The sequence below is a fragment of the Pectinophora gossypiella genome, chromosome 18, assembly GCF_024362695.1.
Source record: "Pectinophora gossypiella chromosome 18, ilPecGoss1.1, whole genome shotgun sequence".
Taxonomy (NCBI): domain Eukaryota; kingdom Metazoa; phylum Arthropoda; class Insecta; order Lepidoptera; family Gelechiidae; genus Pectinophora; species Pectinophora gossypiella.
The window spans coordinates 2,488,208-2,503,309 of record NC_065421.1 but is presented as its reverse complement, the minus strand read 5'-3'; the positions used below and the strand labels follow the sequence as shown (position 1 = coordinate 2,503,309).

At 42.0% G+C, this 15,102-nt stretch overlaps 2 protein-coding genes across 2 annotated transcripts in view; one reads left to right on the top strand and one right to left on the bottom strand.

The window, feature by feature from the left end:
* The window catches only part of LOC126375231 (eIF-2-alpha kinase GCN2), a 27,136-nt gene extending 14,223 nt beyond the window's left edge, over window positions 1–12,913 (top strand). Inside the window, exons 16-28 of the mRNA XM_050022132.1 lie at window positions 512–744; window positions 1,209–1,473; window positions 1,844–1,995; window positions 3,150–3,280; window positions 3,893–4,072; window positions 4,184–4,407; window positions 4,841–4,980; window positions 5,849–6,014; window positions 7,092–7,312; window positions 7,553–7,638; window positions 9,631–9,755; window positions 10,484–10,665; window positions 11,895–12,913. Coding sequence (XP_049878089.1) covers window positions 512–744; window positions 1,209–1,473; window positions 1,844–1,995; window positions 3,150–3,280; window positions 3,893–4,072; window positions 4,184–4,407; window positions 4,841–4,980; window positions 5,849–6,014; window positions 7,092–7,312; window positions 7,553–7,638; window positions 9,631–9,755; window positions 10,484–10,665; window positions 11,895–12,042 — 2,253 coding nt within the window. The 3' untranslated portion in view covers window positions 12,043–12,913. The remainder of the gene's footprint in view (window positions 1–511; window positions 745–1,208; window positions 1,474–1,843; window positions 1,996–3,149; window positions 3,281–3,892; window positions 4,073–4,183; window positions 4,408–4,840; window positions 4,981–5,848; window positions 6,015–7,091; window positions 7,313–7,552; window positions 7,639–9,630; window positions 9,756–10,483; window positions 10,666–11,894) is intronic.
* On the bottom strand, window positions 12,656–15,102 carry LOC126375345 (uncharacterized). Its single transcript, XM_050022290.1, has 2 exons — window positions 14,761–15,102; window positions 12,656–14,397 (listed from the first exon to the last, which is right to left on the bottom strand). The coding sequence occupies exons 1-2, from the start codon at window positions 14,826–14,828 to the stop codon at window positions 14,160–14,162; spliced, it is 306 nt and encodes a 101-aa protein (XP_049878247.1). The 5' UTR covers window positions 14,829–15,102; the 3' UTR covers window positions 12,656–14,159.

Below are 15,102 nucleotides of genomic sequence, written 5' to 3'. Positions count from 1 at the left end.
TTGCCATCGACACGATACGACAGAGCTCGCGCTTCATCTGAGCTTTCTGTTAGATCAACGTGAAAGGTGTTGAGCGTTGAGCCGTATCGCCGCCTATAATGGTTGAGCCAATTATGTTATTGAAAACTGTACGTAAGACAACAATAGGCTAATTTCCAACTAGTCAATGTTACTTTTTACTAAACGTCAAAACACGAAATTACAATAGAATTTGTATGAAAAAGCAACCTGTGACGTCATAGAAAACCTGATAAAAAGTCGCACTTTTACATGTTTCTATATTAAAATTCATAATAGAAAAAAGAAAACGTTTTTTGTCACCTTCACATCTGTCTTTGTTTAGTAATCAGAATTTCATAATTTATCTTTGACCTAGGAAACTATCCAATTCATTGGTGCTAGTCTGGACCGATACTCACTTGCAGGACCACATACCACAAATATAATCAAAGAATCAATGTTACTTATTTGGCTACTCAGGTGAACCTGAAAGAGTAATTTTCCCTTCCAGGTTGGCACAGCTCTCTACGTAGCCCCAGAATTACTCCAACGCACAAGCAAAGTAATATACAACCAGAAAGTCGACATATATTCTCTTGGCATTATCCTGTTCGAGATGTTCCATCAACCGTTGGCGACTGGCATGGAACGAATGATGGTGCTAACTGAACTACGTGGCAAAGATATCAGAATGCCCAAGGACTTCGAGACTGAGGACAATGCTAAACAGATTCTTGTTATCAGGTTAGTGTTTCTAATCTAGCCTACAAGATCCCAATGCTGGGCAAAGGCCTCCCCTTCCTCTTTCCATTTTTCGCGGTCCTGTGCGTACTCCGGCCAGTCACTCCGGCAAGCGTCCAAGGTTAATTCATAAATAATTTAAATAGAAAAAGAAAACGTTCTTTGTCACCATTATATTTATCTTGTAATCAGAATTTCATAATTTATCTTTGACCTACCCAATTCATCATCATTCATCGTTTTTGATCCAAACATGAATTCAAAGCCACAAAGTTCGTTTAGAACTCTGGGCGAGATTTGAACCAGTGACAGTAACATTAAAGTGCCACCATTGCCCGTGCCAGTGGCCGCCATTTGCCATGTACTTATTTAAGAGTCTATTTGTAATTATTTCTTTTTATTTTGGTGCAATAAAGTGTTGTAAAATCTAATATTGTATTGTAAAATCTAATAAATTTTACTTTCAGATGGCTACTAAACCATGACGCGAGTCTTCGCCCAACTTGCGCTGAACTTCTAGCAAGTGAACACGTTCCACGGCCAGTCCCGGAAGGGGCGTTATCAGGCCTCCTCTCCCACACACTGTCGGAGCGCGGCTCCCGGGGCTATCAGAGACTAGTGGGCGCCTGCCTCGACCAGCGCCAATCGCCAGCTGAGGACCTCACGTACCATAGCGGCATAAAGAATAGTCCCGCGCACATACTGGCGCAAATCAAGGATGCTGTAATCAAGGTATACTCCTTTTGTTACGTTCTTCGGTCATGTACAGAGCTGACCAGTGTGAGACACATTACGAGCCATGCTGTTAGTGACATCGTAACGAAAACTTTGAGGGATGATTCAGACCATGATTCTGAGTTGAAATGGAATTTTCCGTCGCAAAAGTATAGAATTGAAAATAATTAGAGAAAACACTAAAATTTTCAAGGATTTTCTGACAGGTCAATCAATACTAATTATCTGTCAGGTGGAGGCGACATTTCCAACATACATACAGTTAGTGACACCGTAATAAATGCTGAGGGGGATAATTCAGACCATGATTCTGACTTGCTATCAAGTGGAATTTTCCGGATATACCTAAAACAGCAAATACTTCCAGGTGTTTCGAAGTCACGGCGCGACGGAGTTTTCCCCGCCGCTTCTCATCCCGCGTGCGAAGCGCTGGGACCAATATCCGAATGCTGTCAAAGTGATGACGTCATCGGGCACCGTGTGTCATCTACCACATGATCTGCGGCTTCCGTTTGCTAGGTGGGTATAAATTCCTCATCATTAATTTAAGAGTCGCTCTTGTCGGTGTAGCATTTTCCCTGCTACTTTTTTAGTTTAGTAGTTTCCCTCTTGCCTTCCGCCCTGCAGTACTCTGTCTGGCGCGAGTGGGATGGCGCCCAGAGTAGTCTATTTCAAAGCCAAGACTCCTGTCCTCCGCCTCTGAATAGTACTGACAGTTACTGCTGCACTCTGTCAGGTTCCAGGTTACAGTCCCAGAAGCATAATATGACGAGGTCTCATTCGAGATTGACGGGATTGGGCGAATCTCCTGAGTTACACTTTTTGTTTTTTGATTGTGCTGATTTCCAAAGAAAAGTTTATTATTTAGTTAATATGTTTTCTTTCAAAAATAGGTTTTAGGGGTAAATAGTCCATTATTGGGATAATCGATTTGTCAGCAACACTATCTGATAGTTAGCAGAAAGTGGTATCACAAGCCCTAAATCCAGGGAAAATACATAAGTTACGTCGATGGACATCTATCTATAAAATATAAGCCAAATCTCACTCACTCACTGACTGACTCACTCACTCACTCGTCACGTAAGCGACGTGTAGGTAATAATAACATTATCCCAATTGAGGTAGTCAGAGATACATCCATCGCAAGATAAACTCACCCACACCTCACTGAGATTTCTTTTTTGAGCCGTATCGCCCTTTAAAACGATCGAGCCAATTGACTTAGTGAAAACTGCATGATGAATTGATAACTCATTGGTGCAAGTCAAGAAATTGGAGCACTGAAATCCAGACAGATTGGTCACTGAAAAACACTATGTTGCCGATCGTTTTCAGGCGCCGCACGCCGAAACGTGTTCCAACACGTTTTTTACACGTGTCAATTGCAGTTTTTCGGTCACTGTGTCACTATTTTACAGCCGATTTTTTCACCACCGTGGAAGAAATCACTGCCCGTATCCAATGATATATCACTTCACCAGTTAAAAGCACTTTTTCTATTTTTAATCGAATTTTTCGAGCGCGGATGGTTGGTTAGAATTCGATGTTGCCGTGACGGTGGGAGGCAAGCATGTGGGTACCGGGGTTCGACCCGACCCCGTTTGAGAAGCAAGCCAATGTACCCCAAGACCACAGTGACCGCAAGGTAATATTAACGTTATCATTTTCAGGCACACAGCATACGCGGCAACGAAGTATATGAGACGTTACGTTATTGATCGCGTGTACAGGGAGAAGCACGTTGGGTTCCATCCCCGGGAGATGTACGAGTGCGGGTTCGATATCGTCACCCCTAAGACAGGTAACGCAAAGCAAATATCACACGTTACCAACTCATCCTAGCGTTGTCCCGTTTTTCACACGGTCCGCTTACCTAACCTGAGGATTTGAGTGGTCCGGTTTTTTTACCGAAGCGACCGCCTGTCTGACCTACCAACCCGCGAAGGGAAAACCAGCACAACACAGGTTAGGTCATATACCTCCGAAAAATGTATTTCTCGGGAATGTGGGTTTCCCCGCGATGTTTTCCTTCGCTGAGCACGTGCATTTATGATCCTTTATGACAATCATTTGTTTAGGCATGTGCTGGATTCGAACCTGCGACCTCAAAGTGACAGGCAAGCGTTCTACCAACTAGGCTACCACGGTACATATTACAAACTGAATAAAGATTTTTCTTGTGCCAAACGATTGGTCATATCCACTTTAAGACTGTGTGTATTGTATGTTAGGATCATATGAAATCAAATTTTGGTTTTATGTCCCTTCGGGAACCCAGTATGATCTTATGTTCGTGTTTCTGTGTTATGAACAATCTTTATTTTCAGACTATTGTCCATAGATGTTAGAAACATGGTACTTAATCCTAGTGTTAGTAGACAAATATTTATTTATAAAACTTTGTTTTTCTTAGATTCCCTGTGGTCGGACGCGGAACTGCTGGTAGTAGCAAGCAGGGCGGCCGCACAGACTTCTCTCAAAGTGAGCATACATCTAAACCACACGGAACTACTGCGGACGTTGCTGATATCATGCGGCGTGCCCGCTGACAAGCACACAGACGTCTACCCGGTCCTCGTCGATGTTAGTTTCGGTAAGGGACAACTGATTACTTGTGAGTGAATCAAACTGGAGCACCGGGGTTCTGTGTCTAACTTGTAAGACCACTGGACAACTCCATCTTATCGGTTCATCTTTTTTCCAGGTCGAATAACAAGTTTACAACTGCAAACCCATTTGACGTCACTCTGCATATCGAACCGCGACGTGACGAACCTGCTGCATCTGATGGAGGCAGACGTCGCAGTCTATGAGCTACGAGAGCTGGTCGCTACGCTGGTAAAGCAGGCTAAACTGAGCAAGATTGCCGCACAAGCGGTGCATGACCTGGAGGCTGTCTATAGAAACGCTAGGGCTTTAGGATGTGAGGTTAGTATGTAGCAACTATCAGATACACTCCGCCTAAAAACTTCTAAAGAGCCACAGAACATCAGCAAATCGTGCTTTGGGCTGTCAGGTGAGTAACCAGGACACTCCATATAAAAATGTCTTATTGTGTGCCGCTTAACGCATAAGCGCGAGCGAGATACAGGAAAAGTAAGATCGAATGAAGAATTAAGAATGGAATAAAAGTAAGAACGAGAAGGGGTGAGGTCGTCCAATGGTATGGATTACAGATTGTACATCTCCGGACACACATAGACATTACGTATTGACGTTATCGTACATACTCATCTGTGACGTCTAATGACCGATCGTTGGGTGGGGGGGGGGGGGGGGGGGTTGTGTCAGTTAAACCGCTCAGCCGCTGGTGGGAAGGGGAGAGTTGCCGTTCTATACGTAGTATTATTCCATGTTCCAGTGTATAGTGACAGTGGCGCCGTTCCTGGCTTACAACGCGACCCAGCACTGCGGCGTGTTCTGGAAGATGACCGTGTTGAAAGACACGCACAAACCCAGCCCCAACCACCGCACCGGGAACCTGATCGCTGCTGGCGGCAGGTAAACAGAATTTGCCTTTCAACTGCTTTAAGACAGTAGTTAAACAAAAGCTTTACAAAAAAGGTTATTATAAAGTTAGTGATTATTTAGAAGATATGAATGCATGGGATTAACTGTCTTTTTATTTTTTTTAAAGAACGTCTAGGGCCCTGTGCCGAGGTTTTTCTTGCAGCTTCTTTTCCCCGGCTATACAGGTTGTGAGAAGCTGCAGTAGTTTTAGGCGGATGAGACGTTCGTTATGTAAAAATTGACGATTCAAAGTGTAACTATGTTACCTACTGAATAAAGATATTTTTGAATTTGAATTTGAAACACTCGGTTTCGATCGAAAAATCAGAAAGAAAGAAAGAGAGAAAAAAAGAAACATTTATTATTTAGGACACCACAGACACGGATTACATATATATACATTATAATGACATCACATCAGAAATCAACGCACACACGAAATATTTTCTATATAGAAACATGGAAAACGAACACAGAAACTTATACCTAAATTAAAATGTGACGTCATGTCGGCTTACCCATGTGTAGTGGATCACATGGTATAAGAAACGCAGCAGGCTTAGCACCGTATAACACGACGCGCAAGCTATACCCAGCCCAATACAGCTTATGTCACATACCTCCGAAAATGCATTTCTCGGGAATATGGGTTTCCTCACAATGTTTTCCTTCACCGCTGAGCACGTGATAATCATTTATGATCCAAACACGAATTCGAAAACAAATTCGTCAATCATTGCTTTAGGCCTGTGCTGGATTCGAACCTGCGACCTCAAAGTGAGTGGCAAGCGTTGTGCTACCACGTGAACCACAGGACACTAGTGACTTCAAATTAATACTCAATTGTTTCATTGTTCAGATACGACGCGCTAGTAGAAGAATTCTGGAAGGTGGCGCGGGCGGAAAATGACCACGACAGCTCGGAACTGAGATGCAGCTCTGTCGGGTTCTCAATGTCTTTGGAGAGGATAGCCACCACACTGAAGAAGATGGAGAATGACGCGCCGCCACAGCAGCACCTGGAGGTATGTCCTACTTGTCCGACCAAGTGTATGCCATCCGAGACCCGATGGTCATGTCATGATGGTGATTTAATTTAATGTATACAGGGTGCTAGTGATATCGTAACGAAAACTTTGAGGGGTGATTGAGGCCATGATTCTGAGTTGATATCAAGTGGAATTTTCCGTCGCACGTTTCCGAAACGGTACTTTTTTTTGACGTGACTTATTGTAGATTTGCCGCAGATGGCATTAACTACTTGGCCGGACAAATGGGGAGCGCTCAAGGCTCACACCCAGTACAACGTTTAAGACAACAGGCCTGAGGGTGCCCAGTTAGGCACGAACCTCTGCTCAGAGTGTCGTCTGAGAGAAAAAATATTTGAAAGAATTAATCGACCCTAGTGGGATAGCGATAAGCGCTGATCGAGGGAAATCGTCGACCACGCAGGCGGGGTCGGTATCGGGGTCCTGAAGTGTTTGGTGTCGCGATCTGATTGGCCGCCTCTCTGGCTAGAGTAATCGGGTCGTCGGGATCGCATATAACGTCCTTCGTCCAAACGGTACGAACTACGAGAAACTGTATTATTTTATTTATTTATTAACTTATATCAGGTAACCAAGAACTAAAATACTGCCCTATTTTTCCTTAAAAAAGTAGCATGGAGAATGCTAAACGGACAAGTGCGTGGCTCTTAAATGAATGATTGTTTACCCGGCCACTGGCGACCGCCTGCTATTACTCACACTAATAGCAAATATATAGGTAATTACTACGCTACGCACTATTCGTACTACTATGCACCTCCATATTACGTGCGAACTGTTGTGTTTTTTGTGAATGCCCTCTTATTTTTGTTTTCTTACTTTGTATCAAAGTGGCTGCCAAAAATCCCATTTTTCTCTTGCCTTATTTACGAAATAAGTTTATTTAAATTACTCAAGGTGTTTTTATAGTTTCACTGAATGTCAAGTAGCCTATTACAGCTCATGCACGCTCACCGTTAATATTTTGTTTACATTAAGTTAGTTTATTAAGTGAAATGTAAATTTCTTTTGAGAATAAACATTTCTTTAACCTGAATGATGATGATTTTGCAGTCTGCCCTCATCTGCGTTTGCGTGTGGGGCACAGCGGGGAGCAACCGCGACGGCATGGCGGCGGCGCGACACGCGCAGCTGGCCAGGGACCTGTGGGCGGGCGGGCACACCTGCTGCACCTGGCCCGCCAGCGGCAGCGACGCGCGCGAGCTGTGTCGCGCGGCCGTCGTGCTGCAACAGGACGACACACACGTCCGAGTCGCTTGCTGGACTGGAGACCGGTATATACTTCATATACGTAAGGAACACAGAGGGGGATGTTTCAGACCATGACTCTGAGTTGATATTAAGGCAGCATCAAAGCTGAAAAGTCCTTACCAAACAAAGGACAGTCTCACAAAGTGATTTCGACAAGCCTAACGCTCTAACCACTAGCCCACGGAGGCTGTAGTTGATGCCATTTACTGCAAAACTTTTAAAATATGTATACTTATTTATTATTGTATATATTTCTTCCTCAGGGTTCGTGAACACAAAGTCCCATTTATCGAAGTTCTGGATTTTGTAAAACAGAAGTTTAATCCGGATCCAGCAAGAACTAGCGAAGGTTTGTTTATTTTTTATTAACCGAATAGGGTAGTTTCCAACTAATCAAATCAGTTAGGTTAGCTACACACATAGCCGGGCCGACATGAATCGGCACAGCCGGGCGGTAAAAATCGAATATATGTAGCATGTTCGAGAAAAAAGCCGTTCGGCTTTCACTAGGCGGGCCGGCAGTCATCGAATTCAAATTTTAAATTCAAAAATGTCTTTATTCAGTAGGTAACATAGTTACACTTTGAATCGTCAATTTTTACATAACGAACGTCTCATCCGCCTAAAACTACTGCCGCTTCTCACAGCCTGTATAGCCGGGGAAAAGAAGCTGCAAGAAAAACCTCGGCACAGGGCCCTAGACGTTCTTTGAAAAAAGTCTCGTATGATTGTCAACCCGAATGAACTGCCCAATCTTCACAAGCCGAACAAGTGCATTAATAACATCGGGATCGTCTTTGTTGCTCGGCTAATACTGCCGAACCGACTATGCCGGCCCGACTATGTGTAGCTACCCTTACTTTTTACTACATGTCAACTGTCTGTATTTAGTAATCAAAATTTCACAATTTATCTTGAACCTAGTACGGTCACAAGTAATAATAATTATGTATACACTTTGAAACCATGTCACATTAAATTTGTTTTGACAAATTAAAACATATGATAGTGCGACAGGGTTCTAAAGTGGGTACATGATATTGTTCATGACGGTACACGACCCAATTATAGTGAAAAAACCACGTAAGCGCACATAAGCTCACGACTATATCCGAATTGGGGTAGTCAGAAGTACATCCATCGCAAAATGTATCGCCGTCGCTAATGGTCGAGCCATCTGCGAGCACTTGGGTAGGTGTTGAAGTCATAAACTTAACGTGAAGACATAAATATTTAACCATGAGTAATAGGAGGCGAGCCTATTGCCATTAACCGCTCACAAATCCTGGAAACCACGTTATATTAAATGTATTATTCATCATCATCAGCCGTACGACGCCCACTGCTGGGCATAGGCCTCCCCCAAGGATCTCCACGACGATCGGTCCTGCGCTGCCCGCATCCAGCGGCTTCCCGCGACTTTCACCAGATCGTCGGTCCACCTTGTAACGGGCCTACCCACTGAGCGTCGTCCGTATTATATTATTATATGGTCAAAATTCAAAGTCACTAAGTCGAATTCAGTCCAGTCGCACATGGCTGTCTATATATTTAGCCCCCTATTACACGAGTAATAGGAGGCGAGTCTATTGCCACGTGATATCAATTATCTATGAAACAAACATGAATTCAAAGTCTCTCTCTCTATTTAAGAGCTGCGCTCTTGTCGGTGGAGTAATCGCCATTCCTCACTTCTCTCCGCCAAATCCTTCACCTCCTGATACGACACGACCTACACCTCTTTTGTTTCATAAATGTTCTCCTAGGTCTACCCCTTCCTCTCTATCCTTCAACTTTTTCTTCCATGATGTTTTTTAGAAACGAATCGTGTTGTGTCAGGTGGCCAATCATATTTCCTCTCCGGTTCTCTATAGTCTTTATTATTGTTCTTTTTTCTTCAAATCAAATTTCTTTTTTTTTTTCAATTGAATGTCAATAAGTTGAATTCAGTCCAGTTAGAACGGCGGATATGAGACTCCCGATATTTCGACACTGTTGCAAGTGCCATGATCACGGAATGACTGATGAGATTGGAGTGGAGTAGGTAGATCCATAATTTTCTACGGGCAGACAAATCTGTCTACCCTCTTTCTTTGCCGCTTGTTTTTAATATCGGAATGTTCGGAACCATCTGAACTCGCACCAAACTCACCACGACAAACCGCACTCACTGATATCCTCACGTTTTGTCACCACATTAGGCCGTTTCAAGCTTTTTACAATCCCTATTTTAAACGCGGTAAGAACCCGTTATTATCTGTTTTCATTCTATACCCTTTGGTATACAGGCGTGATTCTTTATTCTGTTGTCTAATATAAGGTTATTTTTTGAACATTGCAGTTCCCACCAACCGCTCCATAAGTTGGAGTGAGACGGAGAAGTCGAACAGTCCCAGCATCTCTGTCACCTTCATCACGGCGAGTGAACGGATCACGAAGACTGCCAAAAGACACTATGAGAACCAGGTAACTATACTAAAATCAAACTCCCGCTGCCCGCGGTGCCATAAATCATCGGTGCGCTAGGGATGGACGCGTGGTGTGCAATCTTTCTTTTTTATAATATTACTTGTAACGAAGCATTTCGGACCAGAGAAGCCTTGACTGAAACACTAGATTTTTCACTACCTATATGGATATTATTTGTCCAAATTTTTTACAAAAAAGCTCAATACTGATCTAAATAAATAGCTAGTAAGCATCAAAAGAAGTTAATAATTGTTTTTAACCTGTAATTTATAGTAAATGGTTAAAAAAACACAGGAAAACACAAATGTGGTAATAAAATGTCAATAAGCCCTAGAATAAACCATGTAGGCCATAAATTTGGGTTTAAACTTATAACTGTTACATGAGTCATGTCAGGGGCCGTTGGATACATTAAACATCTGTCGCATAGTATGTAAGTTTTTATCTTCCAACACTGACATGACTACAGACGCAGTGATATATATCTATTTACATCTCCCAGTGACACTTGGTCGGTGACCCGTGGTCGGAAGGCACGTTAAGCTGTTGGTCCCGGTTACTACTTACTGATGTAAGTACGTAGTCGTTATATAAGCCATGTCAGGGGCCTTTGGCGGCTCAGTAATAACCCGTCAGGGTTAGAGGTTGGTATTCCACCCCACAACCCGATAAGAAGAGAGGGGAGAAAAACTACAGTTTAAAATATATGTTTTTTTTATCACCAGATAAACACACAAATAACATCGATCCTGGTGAGCCTCGGCCTGCAGCCGGTGCTGGCGCGGGTCCGCGTGCACGTGGTGGCGCTGGCGTGCGAGGCGGGCTGCGTGCGCGCACTGGCCGCGCAGCTCACCGCGCCCCTCGTCGCGCACGACCTGCCTCACGCCTTCCGCGCTACGGCTCACTCGTGAGTGTTTTTTTATTAATAAATGTGTTCGCGTGGACTTCATGTCTGCTATGTTCGGCTCTGGGTTTTGATCTTTGTGACAATTTTCATCTAAATCGCCTAGCAGTAAACAGTGCGAGCTAACATGCGAGCTGACCGAGTCAGTTATTGAGGTGCAGCTACTAAGCACGTGTGACCGCATCATACGAGTTACTGTCATATGCGAGTGGGACAGTTGCTCGCGTTCGAGTTACTTCAACATTTTTTTTTGTTTTTACTCGCTACTTGCCTTCCCCCACCACACCACTCGCACGCCGCTCGGTCGTCAACTCGCACGATTTTGCGAAATGACAGTAGCTCGTACGCTCGGGCCCACACCGGGTAGTGTTTCTTGTTTGGGCGACATGATACAAACGAATTATACCAGTACACTGGTATAGTAGCTGTCTTCTGCGACGCCAGCAGTTTGCATAGTGTGACCGTGCGAGGCGAGTCGAGCTACTGTCATACGAGTACACGGGCACAGTAGCTGTCTATTGTCACATCAGCTGCTCGCACTGTGTAACCTAACCTTTAGGCATTAGCGCATATTTATGGAACACGACTTTCGTGCCTCACCCAACAGTGTCTACATAACACCAGCGCCGCGACTTGGGATGAGTGAGGCTCTTTAATCGATGAACATCCTTTTTGGTATTTTGTAATTGTTTTGTGAAAATTTTAAGTGATGTTATTGTCTTGTTTTTGTATGTGTGGCGTCCTTTTATAAGAAACAATTCTATGTTATTCTAATCTATGATCATTGAACGTATTTGGGATGCATACTCACTTATATTTTTTAACGGAAAGCCGTCGTAGAGAGTGGTGGAGTGAGCCCAGTTGGTAGAACGGTTACTCTCACTTTGAGGTCGCAGGTTCGAATCCTGCACGGGCCTAAACCAATGATTGTCGAATTTGTTTTCGAATTCATGTTTGGATCATAAATGATTATCACGTGTTCAGCGGTGAAGGAAAACATCGTGAGGAAACCCACATCTCCGATGCATTTTCGGAGGTATGTGACCTAACCTGTATTGGGCTGGTTTTCACTTCGCGGGTTGGAAGGTCAGAAAGGCAGTCGCTTCTGTGAAAAACCGGACCTGTCAAATCTTCAGATTAGGGAAACGGACCCTGTGAAAAACGGGATAACCCTAGGGAGATGATGATGACTCACTTATATTTTGTTAATCCTGTTTTATCTTTTGTTTCAGATTCCAAAAACGCCAGAACATTCTAGACGAAGCCCTAGAAGAACTAACCAACATTGTGAAACAATCCAACCAGAACAGAAATTCAGAGGAAACACAACTCTATGCGCTGTTCTCTATACCGGATTCGCTTTGTCGTATCATCACTTGATAAAGTAAGCTATTACTTTCAACAGGAAAGTATTAAGATTTTACATGACACGGACATGTGAGGTACCTCATATTAATATTTAAGCCATACTGATTTTAAGCCATTATGATTATGTTATGCTCATTTTTTTAAATTAGCCGTCAAATCTCTAGAACCATTATTTGACGCTTATGAGGTTGTATTATAATAATACAACACCACGCCTGTATCCCAGAAGGGGTAGGCAGAGTTTTACAGTATACAACACACCCACTTCTCACCATTTTGAAGCTCATGTAATAGGGGGCAAGGAAATGTATCGATACATTTTGTCGAAATCGGTAAGTTTGTTCTTTGACAGAACCTTGTTTTCGAATTTTAAATGCATTTATTAAGAAATAATTACGTATGCAACGATGATAGATTAAAACCTCATGTGTAATTACCGCCGCCTCACCAATAAAAAAAACAAACAAGCGGTGAACGTGACGTTTAAGAAAGACATAAGTTTTCGCGCCTAAAATGCGCGCGTAAATTTAAAATTGAATTCCATGTTCAAATAATTCGATTCAAATCTTGACTGCCAAGTACTTAAACACATGTTCACCGCATGTTTAAAAATAAATAAACTTGAATATAGACGTAATGAAATTATAGCGGTGTATTTTCTACTGGTTGCATAGTTCAGATTTAAATTACATAATTATATTTCTAGATTCTACTATAATAGACTACTCATTCTGAGTCCACTTGATACCATGCGAAAATGCGACTATATACTCCTGCATCTCTATAGTAAGAATCGGTGAACGAAAATAAAAGGAAGCAAATCTCTTCATACTCGCTACAGTTGATTATTGATACCAAAACAAAAAAAAACACACTCACAGTACACTAAAATTCAAAAAGACAGTAGCAAAATCTTACACTAAAATTCAAAAACACACTCCCAGAAGCAAAATCGTACACTGAAATTCAAAAGCCACTTATGTTTCGGTAAGCGACAAAAGGCACACGCCGATTTATACTTTTATACCACAGCAATAAAGGCCAGGTATTAGTGTTCCCGAATAATCGATTATTTATCCCTAAATAATCTAAATATCGATATTGGAATTTCTACAATTATATCGATTATAATCTTTTTAGATCTAATTGTGTCGATAATCGATTATATCGACACTATCGATTGTAAAATAATTGCAAAACTATCGATAATATTGCAACAATCAATATAATCGATAATATTGCAATAATCGATTATCGGGCAACACTACCAGGTATGACGGCATGGTTTTAAAGCCCCGCTCCTCTTGGTATGATTTTCGTTACGTTGTTTTTGACCCACGAAAATGCTTCCATGTTCATTTCTGTTCACCGATACCAACCCTAAAATTACATTTTCGAAAAGTACCAATTTGACTCGCATGAGTAGTAAATACAAATATGAATTACTCGAAATACCGTAAATAATAATTTAAACTAGATGAGATACAATTACTTTAATAGTAATTTTATCGTTTCCTAGTAACACTAATTAATAATATCATTACAGTATTAATTATGATTTGTCAGTGTCTTATGTTTATATAATTCTAATAGTTACATAAGTGTACGTTATATATTTTTGTACAAACGTAAATGTGATTTTGTATTGACTTCTCAATCTATAAATAAATGTTACAAACATATTTGCTATAAATATAGTTTACATAAAGACCCCTTAAAGCTACTACGTCTTTATTTTATTAAGTCATGTTACGTAATTCCGTCACTACGTCATTCTGTCATTATGTCTTTCTGTGACTATGTCTTTCGTTGACTACGTCTTTCGGTCACCCAGTCATTCGGTCACCCCATCATTCGGCCACTACTTCATTCGGTCACTACTTCATTCGGTCACTACTTCATTCGGTCACTACGTCATTCGGTCACTACGTCATTCGGTCACTACGTCATTCGATCACTACTTCATTCGGTCACTACGTCATTCGGTCACTACGTCATTCGGTCACTACGTCATTCGGTCACTACGTCATTCGGTCACTACATCATTCGATCACTACATCATCCCGTCACTACGACATCCACTACATCATCCCGTCACTACGACATTCGCTCACTACGTCATCCCGTCACTACGTCATCCAAGCCGGCTGTTTGTCACTAGTGGTTGCAATTAGAGGCGCGAAATTAAGGTGGACAGGGGCCACCGAAGGGCTTGGCACAGGACAACGAGGCGCTTGCAGCAGTATGGTGGCAATACTCGATAAGAACATGGCCATTATAGCCCAGAACATGATTACTACGAAGAACCGCCAGCGGCGCCACGTCGCCTCTTGCCGGCAAGTCAGGACTTCTTCCGAGGATAGTGGTCTGCAAAAAACACATACACAAATTATGAAATTCTGATTACTAAATAAAAACAGCACTCATATAAGCGAGGTGACTATTTTATTCGCCTGGGTTATTCTTTCATTCACTCATTCATTTTAAAATTTAAAACGGTTGTCAGTCATCCATCCCTTCTTTTCGGCGGATAAGAAAATGACGGGTATAACTTAAAATAAAATTAGGAGGTGTCTGCAGGAATCGGAGGCATTCATTCCTTTATTTTTTAAGTTCGTACTACCTGCGATCGGTAGTGATGGGCCGTTCCCGAAGAATCTTCCCATTTCGTAGTTATTTTAGACCTTAACTTATTAGTAGTATATTTGATAATAAAAAAAATATAAGTACCTGAATCGTCTGCAACGAACATCTTGCCCGGTACGAGGACCCAATAGTGGCTGTCTTTCTGGATCCATGATGAAGAACAGTGAGTGAAGAAACGTAGGTAGAGGTAGGTACAGTACACTACTATTGACAAATATTATCTATATTTTATTTCATAACTTTTATTAAGGTGGTTATTGCTTACGCGACAATTTCTTCCAGAAAATCTTTGCTATCTTGTAATAATCGTGTAAATACAACGTATATACACATTTACTGATATTTCCAGTAGACCCCTGAGTATTATTATTATTTTCTCAATTATTTTCAAATCGCTTCTAAAAAAATCACTCTCGATACCCAACT

Coding starts and splice junctions, on each gene's coding strand:
- LOC126375345 (XM_050022290.1), bottom strand. CDS start 14,828: ATGGATCCAGAAAGACAGCCACTATTGGGTCCTCGTACCGGGCAAGAT. Junction 14,398..14,760: donor GTTCGTTGCAGACGATTCAG/GTACTTATATTT, acceptor TGTTTTTTGCAG/ACCACTATCCTCGGAAGAAG.